Source organism: Terrapene carolina, unplaced genomic scaffold, assembly GCF_002925995.2.
Source record: "Terrapene carolina triunguis isolate 2854851 unplaced genomic scaffold, T_m_triunguis-2.0 Scaffold93, whole genome shotgun sequence".
In the NCBI taxonomy this organism is placed as follows: Eukaryota; Metazoa; Chordata; order Testudines; family Emydidae; genus Terrapene; species Terrapene triunguis.
This window is the reverse complement of record NW_020664444.1, coordinates 13,593,712-13,612,366: the sequence shown is the minus strand read 5'-3', so window position 1 is coordinate 13,612,366 and position 18,655 is coordinate 13,593,712. Positions and strand designations below refer to the sequence as shown.

Below are 18,655 nucleotides of genomic sequence, written 5' to 3'. Positions count from 1 at the left end.
GCCGATCGCGGCTCCCACTGGCCGCGGTTCGCTGCTCCAGGCCAATGGGAGCTGCTGGAAGCGGCGGCCAATACGTCCCTCAGCCCGCGCCACTTCCAGCAGCTCCCATTGGCCTGGAGCAACGAACCGCGGCCAGTGGGAGCCGCGATCGGCCGGACCTGCGGACGCGGCAGGTTAACAAACTGTCCCGGCCCACCAGGAGCTTTCCCTACACAAGCGGCATCCCAAGTTTGGGAAACACTGCCATATTGTATTTGATGACTTTTCCACAGCCTCTTTTGGCTGGGGACTTTTTATATGTACTGCATTACATTCAGTCAATTAAATATTTTTTAAAATAAAGTTTGGAACAAATGTTGTTTATTTGCAAATACGTAGCTATATTGTGCCATCGATTTATAAACAGAAATCCTCATTAAAGTCAACAGGAAGTTTTGCTTAACAATTGGTGGCTCAACACTGCTCCTTGAATAAACGTCTAAACCCTACAAGAATGACTTGGACAAAACTCTCATTGATTGTAATGGAAGCGGAGAGTGAACAGGACGGCAGGAATTGGCCCCATATTTGTATGTTTAGCAAGTGAATGGAAAAAAGACCAATTCTGAAAACTTTAGCAACAAGGGGTAGCTCCTCAGCTGGTGTAAATCAGTGCAGCTTCACACTTGGCAAGGGAGTCGCACTGAGTTACACCAGCTGAGGATCTAAGCTTAAGGATGCAATTCTGATCTCTGTTATGAGTGTCAATGGAGACTAGGGTGACCAGATGTCCCAATTTTATAGGGACAGTCCTGATATTTGGGGCTTTTTTTTTTATATGGGCTCCTATGACCCCCCCCCCGCCCCCTGTCCTGATTTTTCACACTTGCTATCTGGTCAACCTAATGGAGACATTCTGGATTTAAACCGATGTACGGGACAATAGAACTTGGCCAATGAGAGTCACAACGTTGGCCCCATTCTATGTCCTTTACACTATTCTGGCAGTGACATGTGATGGAAGGCTAGCTTAAACTGCCATCTGGGGACTCCTGGGTGGTGTAACAGTGGGGTAGTTAATTATACACCCCATGCTCTTGACCACTCAGTATAGATGACAATCTAGGTGTGTAGCAGAGCTGTTGCCAGAGTAAGCTGTGCTACAATGATCCTGAGACGTTACTGATAGCACATACTACAGCAGCCTGAGGTTGCTCTAATTTATGCTAGGGGCTGAACTGACTCTAGTTGCCCCCAAGATTCCGGGTGTTTGTGGCTGGAAAACCATCTATACCTCCCCTACTTCCCTTCAGGTGTACATGAGGATCTCACCTACTCTGTGCAGCAGAGTGAGCCTAATATATGAAAACCACATGTTTCTGGTCTACCTGTTCAATGTGAGTTGTTTAATGCCCCTTAATTTCTAATTATTTATTTGTTCCATTGGGATAGCCGAGTAATGCAGTAGAAGGCAGGGGTCAGCAAAATAGCAATGCAGGAGGGATTTTCTTCCAGAAGAAGAGTAATTAAACTGACCAGATTTGCATAGCATTTTGTTGCAAAAATATACGGATTACAAGCACTGAAAGAGAGCTGGTGACCCATCAGTAATAAGGCACAGAGAGGAGTAATTAACAGGACGTGTAACTAATGGTATTGGTTAGGGAAAGCAAATGTAGACATTAGACAGGTCAAATAAGGCCAGCTCTAAGGCAAAATTTATGAAAAAGATAACATGACATTTTACATAGTTCTTAAATTTAGACCTTTTTTGTCTGATTTCTAAAGAAGGGGATTATCTGATCATTCAGAGGAAGCATTAAAAAGGACTAAATTGCACACACTGAGATGACTGACATGACCATCACTGCACAATGCAGAAGTGAATTAAAGAGCTTGGGTGTAGGTCATTTCATTTACTCAAAGTGTTCTTGGCTGGTGGAAGAGAGCAGATGGTCTGCTGAAGCATATATTTACCTCCCTTGACTAACCATATCATCAGATAAGACGTACTCTTTGAGAACTCTTTTACTCATGTAATGTGTGTTTTTTTAAGTGACATGTTTTTTTGAACTTATACAAAAAAAGGATCAGTCCAGGTTTAAAAACACCATCATTCGACTGTTAAAGTGATATTGTACAAATGGTGCAGTTGCTAGGAATAAATGTCAGTCTTACAGTAATTCACCATCAGCTGGTGTTTGAAAGTCAAGCAAAAATGGTCTACAATGTGCAGCATGAGCCAAATTTCAGGACGTGGCTACACGTGCAGATGTAGAGTGCTTTGAGTTAAACCAGCCTTCGTAGAGCACAGTAGGGAAAGCGCTGCAATCTGTCCACACTGACAGCTGACAGCGCACTGGTGTGGCCACATTAGCAGCTCTTGCAACGGCCAGAGAGAGCAGTGCATTGTGGGAGCTATCCCAGCATGCAAGTGGCTGCAACGTGCTTTTCAAATGGGGAGGGGTGGGGTGGAGTGTGACAGGGAGTGTGTTGTGTGTATGTGGGGGGGGGGAGAGTGGGTTTTTGGGGGGCTGAGAGCATGTCAGCATGCTGTCTTGTAAGTTCAGACAGCAGCAGACCCCCTCTCCCCCACACACCTCTCTCTCTCTCTCACACAGCATTCCACAGTAATGGTTGCTTTGTCTTGGAGCAGATAAGCATGCCGGTTGTCAGAAACGGAGCTTTCAAAGGGCATATCCGCATTCCTGCAGCGATTCCAAAACAATGACAAGAGTGGCCACTTGACTTAAGGGGATTATGGGACGTTTCTGGAGGCTGATCAGAGCGCAGTAATGCAACACCTCGTTCACACTGACACCCAGGCGTTTCAGCCAACACGCACCAAGCGTTAATCTTCTCGCCGAGATGGAGTACCAGGAGTGCTCTAGCCCTGGAGTCAGAGCGCTCTACGTGCCTTGCCAGTGTGGGCGGGTAGTGAGCTAGGGTGCCCGGGGCTGCTTTAATGTGCTCTAACTCACAGTGTAGCCAAGCCCTCAGTCACTACTCATTCCTTACTCAAAGCTTCCATTGAAGTCACCTCTCGCTTATGTACATATCACCTAATGCAGGGCCTGATCCATAGCCCACTGAAGTCAATGCATAGATATCCATTGACTTCAATAGCTTTGGATCATGCCCATGGAGAATATAAAAGATATATATACATATTGCTCAGGAATAATAAATACTTTAATCACAGCATAATATAGGAGTTGCAATTGACATCTGTTCGTGCCTTTAATTAAAGGCTGGCTGCTACTCACCCGTTTATACAGCCATGGTTCTGGTGTTCGCCAAGACGCACCCAATCTCTTCTTCCATCATGCACCCTTTTCATGGTTGCAAGTCGAAAGAACATAGGGAGTGGGGGAAGTGAGAATGTAGGGACCTGTACCTACACAGGCTTAGCATTCAGAACTCCCCCTGAAGCCAATGGTGTTTCTGCACTTGTAGGATTGGGCCAACAGTGGAAAAGCTGATGCAGGATGCAGGATTCCCTTTCTACTCCAGTTCAGTCAGTGTGAGCAGCTACTCTAGACTGCATTTCCCCTACTCATCCACTAATGAAGTCTTTATCCCTGTTTAAGAGTGCCCTATACACATATAAGTGGGTGTTCAGACACCACATATAAAAGCTTAGCTAGAGAGAGATGTGCTATTTCAGTGTCAGACTGCTGACTGTACGTAGACATGTACACTGTGATTTTAAATGGTTTTACTTTTCTCCCACAGCAATGAAATCAGGAGGCACCCAACTAAAACTGATCATGACATTCCAAAATTATGGACAAGCATTGTTTAAACCAATGAAGTAAGTAAGAAATGTTTCACTCCATTTTAAAGCTGATTTACACAGCCGTGGCATGTTACCCTCTTGACAGCTGTTAAAAGATCACTCATAATGTCTTCTAAGTTTGTGGTGCTTAGTTATCTAAGCTTCCCACTGAATGTAAATTGTAGGCATGTTAAGAAGAGGAGGCATGTTAAGGCATGAGGAATTTCGGCATTCTTAGAGCCTGATCCACATGAAGTCAATAGGAGTCTTTGCATTGACTGCAATGGGGTTTGGATTAGATCCTAAAATGACACCAGGTATATCGTGGTTTTATATGAGATGTCATGCACTGTGAATTCTTTGACTCACAAAAATACAGGATGTGCTCAAAGTTCCTTTCTTATGTGGATCTTTATTCAAAACACACTTGCTCCAATATTTTGCAGTTTGTATTGCATCACTTATTTTGGAAATGTTACCAGCAAGAGTGCGAGTTTTGGCCAGGTTTTCAGAATAGATTTATTAGAGAGGAAGACATAAATAGTGTTTGTTTGATGAATTATAATTTCATCCTTTGATTTATTGCTGTTGGTATTAGAGGTGCACTCTACTGTTTGCTAAGGCTGTATTGTAGCTGTGAAAATGAGGTTCTTTGAGAAGCAGGAGTGAGGAGAAAAGACTTGGATGGAACAGGAATGATTTTACTCTCACTTACACCTGTGTAAAGCAGGAGGTCAGTGGCATTGCACAGGTGTAAAACTGATGTAAGTGAGCTCTGAATCAGGCCCTATATGTTTGTATTATAATAATGAAAATCACTGTGTGCTTAGTGTACAGGGTATAGTAAAATCACTTGAGGCTGCAGAATGTTTAATGAAGCTACTCACTCTCTGTGTCAGTGGTATTACTGGAATAATAATAAACTCATTTCCTTTCTTTGTTCCCCCTATAAGGAAGTTCACTTAATTTCCTTTAAGGTGGTCTGTAAAGGAATAAAGCAGCACAGAACATGTGGTTTTCAGTATGTATTTGTTTTATATTGTACATGTAGACAGGAAGGATGGTCCAATGGGCAGGGGGTTAGCTTGACACCTGAGTTCAATTTCCTGCTTGGCTACTGACTTCCTATGTGACCTTGGGTACGTCAGTTACTATCTCTGTGCCTCTATTCCCCATTTGTAACATGGCGATAATAAAGGGAGGTACCTTACCTCACAGGGATATTGTGAGAATAAATGCATTAGAGACTGTGAAATGCTCAGATACTACAGTAACAGAAGCCATATAAATGCCTAAGGTAGATCAGGCCTTATATGGACTTCAGAAGGAATAGGTAAATGAGTTTCCTTCGCATCAATCTCCTTGTTCACGTGCATCCTGAGATCTATGAAGAAATCCCCTAGATCTCAGATCATCCACAGAACCCCAAAGTGTTTGTGCAAAGGCTCAGTGGTCCCACGTTATTCCCAAATTCCTCCCATTCAGGCTGGCTTCCTCTGGATTCACATTTTTCTTGGTTCCTCTTGTGGGGCTGGGAGGCTCAGATCTCTGAGAGGGAATCTACATAAGATGATGTAGACAAGTCTGAAGGGAGATGTTGCCAAAGCATGTCCTAAATGGACCATTCCAAAACCACTGGAACTATAAAAGCAATGCTCAGAGCATTGGTTTGGATGATACCATTGAGGCTCTACTCCTCCCCCCACTCCCTTCCCAGCACATTTTATCTGACACATTTTATCACTATTCCAAATCATATATCACTATTCCCTCCCTGGGAAATTTCTGAGAACATGACAGGGCCTAGCTGTCTTTAATTATTAGGTAAAAGAGTGATGGCCTTGGTGCCTTTCCACATGGTACAAGATTCCTCTTGTCTCCATTTACTTAGATGCAGATATTTTAAATCATTATCATTGCTGCGACATTGTAGCTCTGGGAATGCTAATGAGGTTAAATCAAAAGTTTACCATGTGTACTGCTTTATATACACCACTGGCAAGATGATGGATGACAATGGATGTATAACCAGTTTCCTATACAGAAGCAATTATTGCCATCCACGGGGACAATAGCAGAAAATGACTATGTCTTAATCACCCCTTCAGCTTAATTTTGAGGGTGTTAAAATGCTATTTTCTAACTGATTTTGCATTAAATAGATGTTTAGAAAAAGAACCACTGCAGCATTCCACAACTGTGTTCCCAAATACTCCATCTTACAGTGGCAACACGACTATTTCAGATGATCGCTGTAGAATACTTTAGTTTTTTTTATTAAGGACATTTGCGAGTATTTGTTTTCATTATGAACAGGGAGCCAGATCCTAAGCTGGTGCAAATCAATATACAGTAAAAACGGTTTTATCCGGCAAGTTGGGGGAATGGGGGTGCCGGTATGTGAAAAATGCCAGTTAACTAAGAGGGAGGGAGTTTGGATGCAGGAGGGGGTTCGGTGTGTGTGTGGGAGGGGGGGTGTCTGATCCAACGGCTGCTCACCTTGGGTGGATCCCCACAAGCGGTGATCTGTCCCAGCTGCTCCTAAGCGGAGGCGTGGCATGCAGCTCTGCACACTGCCTGAGCCTTTGCCCACAGGTGCCGCCCCCTGAAAGTCCCATTGGCCATGGTTCCCAACCAATGGGAGCTGTGTTGCTAGTACCTGGGGCAGGACAGGGGCAGCGTGCAGAGCCGCCTGCCACGTTTCCGCCTAGGAGCAGCCGGGACAAGTCGCCGCTTGCAGGGAGCTGCCCAAAGTGAGTGGCCCCGGATCCGGAACCCCGCACCCCCTTCGGTGTCCCATCCCCCTGCCCGCATCCAAACTCCCTCCCAGAGCCCGCACTCCACACCCTCTGCCACACCCCACACCCCTGCCGGCCCCAGGCCAACTGGACTATAAACTGGAATTTCATTGAAGATCAGAAATGCCGGTTTATAGAGCTTTTTGGTTGGTGAAGTGCTGGATAAAACAGCTTTTACTGTAGCTCTATTGAGTTCAATGGGACTATATCAATTTCCCACAGTTTATGATCTATTTCCTGTGAATTGTTTGGTGAGATATACGGAGTGATTTTCTTCCATGGAACTGAACATCCTAAAACTTTAAAAATACAGTCTGTTAAATCTACAGGACTTCCCATGGAAGGGCCTTATCCAGCAGAAAGGAGCCTTCTCTAAATTTAAGCTGTTCCCTCTTTTGAGGGGATATCACTTTTGGTTCAGGCTTTATGTCTGACTCCTTCCCAGGTAAGGTGTCATATGTAGGGCCCTACCAAATTCATGGTCCATTTTGGTCAATTTCACGGTCACAGGATTTTAAAAACAGTAAATTTCATGATGTCAGCTATTTAAATCTGAAATTTCATGGTGTTGTAATTGTAGGGGGCCTGACCCAAAAAGGAGTTGTTGGGTGGTCACAAGATTATTGTAGGGGAGGTTGCGGTACTGCAGCCCTTACTTCTGCACTGCTGCTGACGGTGGTGCTGCCTTCAGAGCTGAGCAGCTGGAGAGCGGCATCTGCTGTCCAAGAGCTCAGCTCTGAAGGCAGAGCTGCCACCGACAGCAGCGCAGAAGTAAGGATGGCCTGGTATGGTATTGCCACCCTTACTTCTGTGCTGCTGGTGGTGGGGCGCTGTCCTCAGAGATGGGCACCCAGCCAACAGCCACCGCTAGCTGTCCCCCAGCTATGAAGTCAGTGCAGAAGTAAGGGTGGCAATACCGTGACCCCCTTAAAATAACCTTGTGACCCCCCTGCAACTCCCTTTTGGGTCAGGACCCCCAATTTGAGAAACGCTGGTCTCCCCCATGAAATCTGTATAATATATGGTAAAAGCACACAAAAGACCAGATTTCGCGTTCCGCGACGTGTTTTTCGTGGCCGGTGATTTGATGGAGCCCTAGTCATATGGCAATGATACTCATGTGGATGATGTCAAAGAATGTTCTACATGTTCTTAGGGCATCATCAGTGCTAATGCAATGGGTAGGTTCCTCCCTACCTTAGTCAGAGCCAGAGAAGACCTTTAAAGGAGTCTTATGGACCACAAAACAACTCCCTGACTCTCAGTTCTGGGATCGGCAAGCTGAAGAGGCTTTCACTTTGATAGTCAGGAAAGTGACCTGCATCATGGGCCCCTGCACTCTTCTTCCATAATTGTGATACAAGCCACATGACTGCATTCCACCGATCAACACGTAGGAGTATGCACTACACAAGAAGTCCCATAGGTCATCCAGGACCATTTCCTCTTCTGTTTCTGGAGATGTGCACAATAGCTATTCTAGCCTTTAGGAAATCCTGTGGGATGCATATTCCCAGCATCAGAGATGGAACATGGGAAGGACTCATGATGTGTTTATCTCCGTCTGAGTGGATATGCCTTTCCCTATGAACAACCATGCTTCTAGCCCAGTCTGAACAGCAGTTAAATAATGTAGCATTTCTTGCCTGTGAATAAATAATATGGCCTCAATTCAGCTGTCAAATAAAGGGGTGAAGACAATGAAGTTGCAACTCTGTCTCTGAAGTTTGAACTGAGCTACTCTTTAACATACCAGAGGGGGTTGGAACCAGCAGGATATTGAGCTTGATTCCCAAAGAAAATTCTTGATCAAAAGTGTCCCAATCTGTCTATTATTCTAGTCAGTTTAAAGCTAAATCCCTTATTTCTGCAGGGCTCCGATTCAGGTAGTGTGTGAGGGAACAGCCCCCTGTCTGCACTTGATTCCATTTGTAATATCGGTGAACCCTTCTTGACACATGTAGACCTGCTCAGTATTCTTCAGAGTTGCAATGATATTGGTGCAAATGGGGAGGAATGAGAAGAACATGCTAACTCTTTACTAATGCAGGCAGATATCTATTAACTAAATGGATATTCCATAGCACTTCAGAGATGGTTTCTGCAGCAGTGTTACAGTGAAATGAAACTGGCAAGTTGTTCTAACTCCTGGAGAACTCATGAGCAGGCCTTGGTTAGTTTGCATTTCACAGCTGCCGAATCCTTTGTTGATTACATCTATAAAATGAGCCAGCTCATGAAAGAATCCTTCAGCACAGCCAGTATTTGGAAATGGAGAAACCATCCATCCCCCGTGCTAACTGTTTGACAGTGCCTCACAAATCTTGTACCATCGGGTCATTTATTCAGGCAAGCAGAGCAAAATCAGGAAAGAGGAGTTTAATTGCCAAGAGAATGTCACTGTGATAAATAAAGCCTGATCATCTACAATTATTTTATTTATTTGGAGCTCTGCATCTTCCACTGTGAAATAATTGCACATAAAGGGTTACAAGGTGAGCCATTTCTATTTAAAAATCCCATAGCCCAAAGTAAGTTCCATAGCTAATTGCAAAGGAATCATAGAAGTCACAGAAATGAATCATCGTGCTTGCAAACCTAAGGGAAGTTTGAATGTACTTGCAATGTGTCTAACAGTTAATATGTAACTTTGTTCAGCCTGTTACAACTGTATTGTACTATATTACTGTCATCATCACAAAACCCCAAAACCGCACCAACCCTAAAGCTCCGTCCTGTTACTATATTAGCTTTGTAAACAAAATGTATCGAGATGCCCAGCAATGTCTCAAGTCAAGATTCCTTATATAACTTATTCAGAGAGAACGAGAGAGAGAGTGGTCATAAATTTAAAAGGCTTTTGGCTTATCTGGCTAAAAACTACCCTAGTTTTTATATTTTTGTTTATTTTCTCTTTGCTGTTGTTAACTGGGGGAGTGAAACAGCTGGCTTAGCAACAAAAGAGACAACGGTTTTCTCTCTTGGAGGCTTTTTTCCTTTTTTTTTTTTTTTTTTTGGAAGGGTGAAAGCCTGCTCCATCGAAGTCAATGGCAAAATTCCCAGGTAGAACTGAACATAAAATATCTTTTCTAGAGTTTTTTTTGGAGCCATCCTACAGAATTTAATAGAGAATTATATCTTTCCTATACAATTTTACAGGCTGTTTCTAAAATCCCTATACAAAGGGCACCATTCACTATGAAATCTGTGAATTTTAGAATAATGTCAGTAGACCCCTATTTGTTTCATCCAGAGAAATGCCCTTGAAATCAGTGAAGTCACTCTGGATTTAAACTGGGATGAAACCAGAATCTTATTCCAGATTTACAGTGGTTTAAGGAGGTTAAAATTAAGGCTTACATGTTTTTTATACATATTTTTCTTATAAGTGCATTATTTTTGTAAGTACCAATACAGGATAGATAAAAGGTGCATCATTATAGTCATCTATAAAAGATTGTAGCTAATCAGTGTCCAGTACTCCCATTTTTTTTCAGGTGCAAGAATTTTATTATTTTTAATTATTTACATTCCAATTTAACACCTTAAAAACAGGAGTCCTGGTATCTAAGGATTTGTCTTTACTGGAAAAATGTGTTGTGTTAGAGACCTGTCAAGAAACATATTTTAACTAGCACTTTAGTTAATACCGTGCATTTTCTCATCTTTGACAAGCTCTAAGTATCCTTGCAGATATTATCTGTAACAACAGATGAAATAAAATGATGGCAGTTCCCACAGAATGAAAAAATAGCCAGGCAGGAAAAATAAAATAAAATAAATACATTCCCATCTCATATTCCTTAAAAAGGCTATCTTCTCAGACCGCCTCGAATTCCTTTCAAAGGGAGGGGCTTTGCACCATAGTTTGAAGGTCACTAAATTTGGGCTATTTCAGACCAAGGTAGTAGGGAAATGAATATTGTTGTTTTAGTTGGCAAAGGACAGCTATTTTACTGGTTTCAGAGTAGCAGCCGTGTTAGTCTGTATCCGCAAAAAAGAACAGGAGTACTTGTGGCACCTTAGAGACTAACAAATTTATTTGAGCATAAGCTTATATATATAGCCAACGAAAGCTTATGCTCAAAAAAATTTATTGGCTATTTTACTGGCTTTTAAATTGCACACTTTTACAAATAAACAATTAGCAGCATTTTTAAAATTTCTCTTTGATTTGCCCTTTGAGAGTGCAATACAAATACTGCATTTTAGGATAGTGGCATTATATAGGACATAAAACCACTCTAATAGAAACAACTGTTAATTGCTTTAATTTTCTACAATTATATCCAGATTTTGAAGTTGTAGTGTGACTACTTACCTGTGAAATAGAGCCTCTAGGCCTGATTATGATTTCATTTACACTGGTGTTACTCTATTGACTTCAATGGCATTACTTCTGATTTACACAGGCATATGTGAACTTTGGAATCAGGGCCAATTGTCTATACACACTGCATGATTCGTTTGCCTTAGTACATTGCATATATTGCTGTTTTGAGGAAATACATTTTGGAAACCTGTTGGGTTTCAGCTGACGGGCATCCAATATAAACATGCTGTTACAGGGCGTGCACAAGGGTGGGCAAGCCCCACCATAATCCTCGGAGGTACAGAACTCCTCCGGCCCTGGGGCCAAGGTGGTGGTGGGGGGGAGAAGAGGGAGCAAGCTCCTCCTGGGGCCCGGCTGTGGGTTGGGAGAGAGTGAGCTCTTCCCAGCCTGAGGCCGTGGCAGGGGAACAGAACATGCCCCTCCAAAAGGGGTCAAATTTAAATTCCTGCGCAGTATTGTTATAAGTCAACATAGCAATTAAATCAAATTGCAGCTACAGAAGTGAGATATGCATACAGTAGCTGCTATTCTATCTGCCTATCAGGATTATCACTTTGGCAGATTGGAATCCATTGCATAAAGCCCTACTAAGCAATCCATGGTCTAGGCACAAACAAAACCACTCTGCATGGTGAATCAGCTCGAAGCAATTTTTACTGCGGTTGTCACTGCAGAAATCTAGCACCTTGTAAGGGGCTGTTATTTCAGACATATGGAGTGACAAACTGACACGAAGGGTTGAAACTGATAATCACACTATTCAGCTCTTATCTGCCTGCTTAAAATATATAGGCATCACATCTCACAAAATTATGAAAAGGAAACACCTCGTTTTGGGTATGCAAGTATCAGTCAATAAACAGATATTCCAAGGGCCCCATACATGAGTTACTGGCTCCGTAGGGACAAATCCTACTGTTCTTACCTCTCCAATCCCTACTGGGACTTTTGCCTGACAGCCAGATTCTGATCTCACTTGCACCAGTGTAAATCTGGAGAAAGCTGAGAGAGTTATGCCAAATTTACACTAGTACAAGTGGGATGTGACTATGACTTTGAGTAAAGACAGTAGGATTTGGCCCCTAACTTGTACATTCGCCAGCGCACGTAGTAGCATAAAACAGAACTTCTACCTAAACATCCCACATACTGTGTGTTAAGTTACTTTCTCTCCCTATCATATCTTCATCAGACTGTACTTGTTCCATATAAAACATCATCTCAATACAAATTTTAAATGGATTTAGAAATCATGAGGGGACCCAATCCAAGGACCATTGAAGTCAACTGGAGAATTTCCAATATTTTCAATGAGATTTTGAAGAGGGCCCAAGTTGATAGCCCTGTTCAGACTAAATTCCTCTATAGCAGGGTTCTCAAACTGGGGGTTGGGACCCCCGAGGGGGTCATGAGGTTATTACATGGGGTGTCGCGAACTGTCAGCCTCCACCCCAAACCCCGCTTTGCATCCAGCATTTATAATGGTGTTAAATATATTAAAAAGTGTTTTTAATTTATAAGGGGGGTCGCACTTAGAGGCTTGCTATTTGAAAGGGGTCACCAGTACAAAAGTTTAAGAACCACTACTCTATAGCATTGCAAATAGGAATGCAATCTCCTCCATATTGCCCATTCAGTGTATTCCATCCTTGCCATGGAGATTCACCTCTGGAAATGAAAGTCTTGGCTGGTGTCTAGACCCATTCAGTCATAGTGCAATTTGTTCTAAGATTTTTAGAAATATCATTAGATATTTACTCCCATGTAAACATTTTCATACTCAAGGTAACTTAGAGGAGGATTATTCAGTGCAGTGAGATGAGTTTCAAGAAAACATCCCCGATGTTTATTTATTATTGTAGTATCATCAGGGTGTAATACCAAGATTCATCCGATCTTTTTGATCATCTTTAGAAAGGGTTTTCATTGAAATGTTCTCCTGTGGAGGAATGATGTCACAGCACATATATTTTCTGTTATGAGTGGTAGTCATAGAACTGTAGCACCTAGAGGTTCTAAGTGAGATCATTGGTTAAGATCCACTTGACAAGATCAGAACTGGACCATTTCACTTGGCTGGTGGCCACGACAAGGAAAACAGGGAACACCTTTTCCTGTCTCTCCACACCTGCAATATTGTGCTCAACCCATGGTGGCGTTATTTAGGATTATCCTATGGGTCATTCCAGTCGACGGTTGTAACAATCATTCAAGATGTGTGTTTTCAGCAAATTGGTTGTTTTCTGTTGAACATTAGCAATTTCTTTCTCTTGCGTCTTGCTTCCTTCTGACAATGCTTTCTGTATAATGAGCACTTCTTGACAAAGGTGGGTGTAATGGCAGACGGCATGAGGTAGCAGTGAGAAGTTGGGGACTTAGGCATCTCTGCAACTTGTGCAGGTGGCAGAATTAATAGCATCTGCAGAGTCAAGGCTGGAATGTGCCTGTGTGAAGAGTGTGCCTGCATGCAAGCCTTTTACTTCTTCTTCTTATTATTATTATTAATTCTTTGTATTATCGTAGCATCTAGGAACCCTAGTCTTGGACCGGGATCCTTTGCATTTGAGTGGGATGTTCTGGGGTTACAAATGTTTATGTCCCACTGATAAGCACTTCCTTTTCTAACTCTCTGACCCCAATTTCACAAGGATTTATAGGATGCAGGATTAGAATGTATATGTATCCCCAAACTGATGGTCTTGTCCCCCCACCCCCATGGATATAAACGTCTTTCCAAAATGATCTGTCCTGAAATGGGCCTCGTACAGTGGCTACAACAAATGTGAGGTTGTCCCTAGCCACTCCAGCAGGCTTGGAAAGATCTGTTAATGGTCCAGGAACACTACAACATCTATTTCGTGCTCTTGTCTCACTAAGGCATTTATATAGCACCAGTCACCACAGTATCTAGGCACTGACAGTACCTGCTTGCTTTCTGAGTTGTAACTAAATGGGTAGCCTTGTTTTACACTGGTAGCATGACTTTGGATTTTTTAGGGCTCTATTGATTAGCTCTCTCCATCATAGGTGTTTGTAGACTCTAATTAATTAGTCTTTGGGAGTGAAGAGGTAATGGTGTTTGCTATTTGCTTTGCTTGTTGCTTTGAATGACAGTTTACTGTCAGGGATTAGATCCTGATTCACTAATTAATGTCATGCTGTTAGTAGGGTTGCCAACCTTCCAGGATTGGCCTGGAGTCTCCAGGAATTAAAGATTAATCTTTAATTAAAGAGTATGTCATGTGATTAAATCTCCAGGAATATGTCCAACCAAAATTGGCAACCCTAGTCGTTACTCCATGAAAGAAGTGCCATCAGTATTTCATTTCAAGCAAGCAAGTTCTGCATATTAATAATACCTATTTCTTAGCATTGCCATCACACTTTACAAAGAAGATGAGCATTATTATCTCCATTTTACCTATGGGGTGAAATGACTCACCCAAGGTTACCCAGCAGGCCAGTGGTAGTGCTGGGAATAGAACACCCGTCTCCTGTCTTGTGCTCTATCTACTAGGCCACACTGCGTCCACAATTCATACCAACGTGCAGGCAATCCTCATGGAGCAGAGCTTGCTCGTGCAGGCACCCTTGCTTGGGGTCTACAAGTTCACTAGCCCCGTCTCCATCCTGTCCCTTCATGCAATAGAACTGCATTGATTCTGCTGCATCTGGGACCTTCCACTGCTGTGGAGGAGGGGAATAGGGTGGGGGGGAAGGGGGAAGAGGGTTGGGGATCTGGTTCTTTGAACTGTTTATTTTAGCTTCATGTTTGTTCCTTAAACTTCCATCTTCCATAACTCATTTCCCATTTCTGCATATGTATTTAGTAACAGTCAGCATCCCGCATGTGGCTTTTCAAAAGAGGAAAAGGGAACAAATAGCAATGGGTGAAGCAGAGGTGACAAGGCAGCATCTATAGTTTCTGGAGACCTGGGTCCAAATCTGCCAAAGGTCAGGAGCCAGATGAGTTTACTTGACACAGTCCCACACTGGCTAGTGACACAAAAACCAACCTGCAATTGTGACATGAGTGGTAGCTTCCGCTCAGGAGAGACCCAGATCTGAAATAAGAGGGTGATGCAGGTCAAGACAGAAGGGCTTTGACAGAGCTGAGACGCTTAGGAGAGCTTGCACAGTGCCTGCCCAAATTATGCTGCCAATGACTCACATAACAAAAAAAAAGTGCATTTAATAATCCCACTAAGTAATGTGTTAAAATATATCTTTAAGACTTTCTGGACACTTCTGTCATGTCAAGTGTCTATCTCAATATAATGATAGTACAATTTTGCTTACAATTTTCCAGCCTATGATCATAGAATCATAGAATATCAGGGTTGGAAGGGACCTCAGGAGGTCATCTAGTCCAACCCCCTGCTCAAAGCAGGACCAATCCCCAACTAAATCAACCCAGCCAGGGCTTTGTCAATGATAATGTTCTGCATGTGGGTATGTAAAACTGAGAAGGCCTGAAAAACTAATTTGCATGCAAGAATAAAAAAGAAGCCCTAAATACATTTTCTGTGTGTGCATATGAACAGTTGTAAATAAATGCATTCATTCGTGCCGTATGAATGGTAAAATATCTCACACTGGCACTTAAGCCAGATAGTACTCACAGAAGTAGAATCAAGATGATCCTCTGTCAGCATTATAAAACCTCTTTGTAAATCTTGCTAATCTGTGGTCCACCTTCCAACTGCAATGGTAGTTACCTGGCCAGTGAAATACTAAGGAGATGAGTGAGAGAGGACATATATAAAAGTTGGCAGAAATACTGACTTCAGAAATAAGTGAATTTGTCAATATATCTATTGCTTGTATTTTGGACCTATTTGCTATGCTACCACCAAATCAAAAAAGGAGATGAAAATGCTATATTAATTCTCTCATTTAGAGGCAAATCTAATCATTATTATATTTTCTTTTGTTTGTAGTTGTTTGGTTTTGTTGTAATACTGTGATGTGATGCAAGGTAATAAAATTTCACATCCAGCTTATCATTATTGTCATATTATCCAATCATTACCCTCCCACGTCCAAAAGGAAACATATTATATTGTCATTTACATTACTGTGTATGGAAGACCATATGATTTGGCTAAGCCTTTTGGATAAGAATTCTTTTTCATCTGATTCTTTACCGCTTTATTCACCAGAAAGTCTGATTCCTGTCATTTAAGCCACAGAGTTTACATAGACTTTCAGACTTCAATTATGTTTAGGAACTAAATGTTTCTCAGTACAGCTCTCATTAAGCTGAACATTTAAGTTTTGGCAACTCCACCAAAAAGGAGGCCACGTTTTCTCCCATACCCAGATATACAAAGAAGTTTCATGTGATGCCATGATGGCGTTTCAACAGAGCATGCTCAGAGAGAGAACCGTGCTGACAGTCTTCTCTGTTCTGACGTTTAGCTGTGCCTCCCACTATCAGGGATCTTTCTTCTCTGGAATAAAGGGGCCTGATTCTCTGTTATGCTAAGGCCTTTTTATGGGACCCTGTCAATGTAAAGCAGAGGGCAGAAGCAGCCCCTGCAAAGAATGCCCCCAGCACAGAGGGGTGCAGATGGCACAGAGCTGCCCTGCCCTAGTGTTGCCAGCTGTCCAATTTTCAACCAGAACGCCCAGTTGAAAAGGGACCCTGGTGGCTCTGGGCAGCACTGCTGACCGGGCCGTTAAAAGTCTGGTCGGCGGTGCAGCGGGGCTAGGGCAGGTTCCCTGCCTGCCTTGGCTCTGCGTGGCTCCCGGAAGCAGTGACATGTCCCCCCCTCCGGCTCCTAGGCATAGGGGCAGTCAAGGGGCTCCCAGCATGACCCCGCCCCAAGTGCCACCTCCGCCGCTCCCATTGGCTGGGAACCACGGCCAATGGGAGATGGGGGGACGATGCCTGCAGACAGGGCAGCATGCAGACCCACCTGGCTGTGCCTCTGCGTAGCAGCCAGAGGCGAGACATGCTGCTGCTTCCGGGAGCTGCCTTAGGTAAGCACCACCTAGAGCCTGCACCCCTCCCACGCCCCAACACCCTGATCTCCCTCCGCCCTCCAGACCCCCCGGGTCCCAGCCTGGATCACCTTCCCGTACCCCAAACCCCTCATCCACAGGCCCACCCCAACGCCCGCACCACTAGCCGGAGCCCTCCACCCCGCCTCCCGCACACCAACCTCCTGCCCCAACCCAGAGCCCCCTCCTGTATCCCAAATCCCTCCCACACTGGAGCCCTCACTCCCTCCCGCACCCCAACCCCCTGAGCCAGCCCGCTGAAAATGAGTGAGTGAGTGAGGGTGAGGGGGGATGGAGGAGAGGGGAGGGGGGAGAGCGAGTGACAGAGGAAGGGGGGATGGAGTGAGCGGGGGCGGGGCCTCGGAGAAGAGGCAGGGCCTTGGAGAAGGAGCGGGGCCCCAGAGGAGGGGCGAGGCAGGGGGCGGAGCAAGGAGTGTTCGTTTTTGTACAAGTATAAAGTTGGCAACCCTAGAGCTGGCATAAAGCTCCAAACCATCCCTGTTTCCAGTCCAAGATGTAGGGGGAGAAATAGGGATGTGCTGTGTGCAAGTTGAGGGTGTGGCAAGCGTGCACTGCATTATAGCTATTCTCTATTTCACAGGGCTCACAGAGGGACCTCGTAAGCAGAGCATCATTTAGAGCAGCCCTGAGGGTGCTCTAACATGCATGGCAGGGGTGCTGAGTAGGGCCCTGCACAGCCCCAGAATTCAGGGAGCACAAAGATATCTTAAAACCATTTTTACTCCTACTTTTCCCACCATTTTTGCCCCAAGCACAGGAATGCAGTAACTAAGAATCTGGCCCCAAATGTGCCCTAGTTGCTCTGCCTGACATAGCCTTCACTGACTAAGTAATTCTCAGTAATTTTGCTCGTCTTGTGTCTTAGCCTCAGAGAGCCAGTCCTTTGGGTTTCAGGTTAGACCATGATGAGTTGGAGTTATCCTACCATGTGTTTTAGCGGCTGCTCCTTATGTATTATTGTGGCACTCTTTACATTAGAGCCTTGCTTTGTTGGCAGGCAGAAGAAGGTGCAAAGTCTGTGCACTTACTGTTACAGTACTATGGGCCTGATTCTCCTCTCATACTAGTGTAAGGCGGGAGTAACTCCGTAAGCATAAGGAGGCATGTTTACAGCCAATGTTTCTGTGCTGTTAGAGACGCAGGGCTCTGTGCAGAAGAGATGGCTCTTGCAATGTATTCTGGCTACCGATTCAAATCCATGCTCTTCTGGCACCCATTAAAGTGTCTGACAACTTGTGAGCAGGCACAATGCCATCCAAACAGATGGGCATGAATGTATTGGCTGCCAAGAGACCGTTCATGTTCATCTGGTGTGGGTAATGAGGGCAGAACTTCTAGCTGTGACTGTCCAAATGGCTGTCCATCTTGAGGTTATTTCTCTTTAGTTACACAGGGAGAGGAGCGGAAGGAAATAAGGACACCTTAAATCCAGTTTGGACACAGAGTACATTAGGGTTATTTATTTCGGTTTTCCCTTTAGCAGTATAGATGGCACTGTAGTGCCAAGCATATCATTTCAGGCACAGGCACAATAACATTTCACAAACATCAGTTAAACATGTCCTCTAACCAATCTGAGTGATTTGTAAATTAAATAAAATAGAGGTTCAGGTGTTGTCTTTAATCCATCAGCTCTTTATTCAGGGAGAACATTTTAGCATTCATGGTCACAAAATGTTTGTCTCCCGCAGTTGATTCCCTGCTCTGGACATAAGTAATAAGTCATGGGGCTTTCTAGCT

General features: G+C 43.8%; 1 protein-coding gene across 1 annotated transcript in view; it reads left to right on the top strand.

Annotated features, from left to right (window-relative positions):
• FAM20C (FAM20C golgi associated secretory pathway kinase) overlaps nt 1–18,655 on the top strand; it is an 89,237-nt gene that overhangs the window by 12,387 nt on the left and 58,195 nt on the right. The window contains exon 3 of the mRNA XM_026650672.1: nt 3,715–3,793. Within this exon, the coding sequence (XP_026506457.1) occupies nt 3,715–3,793 (79 nt within the window). The remainder of the gene's footprint in view (nt 1–3,714; nt 3,794–18,655) is intronic.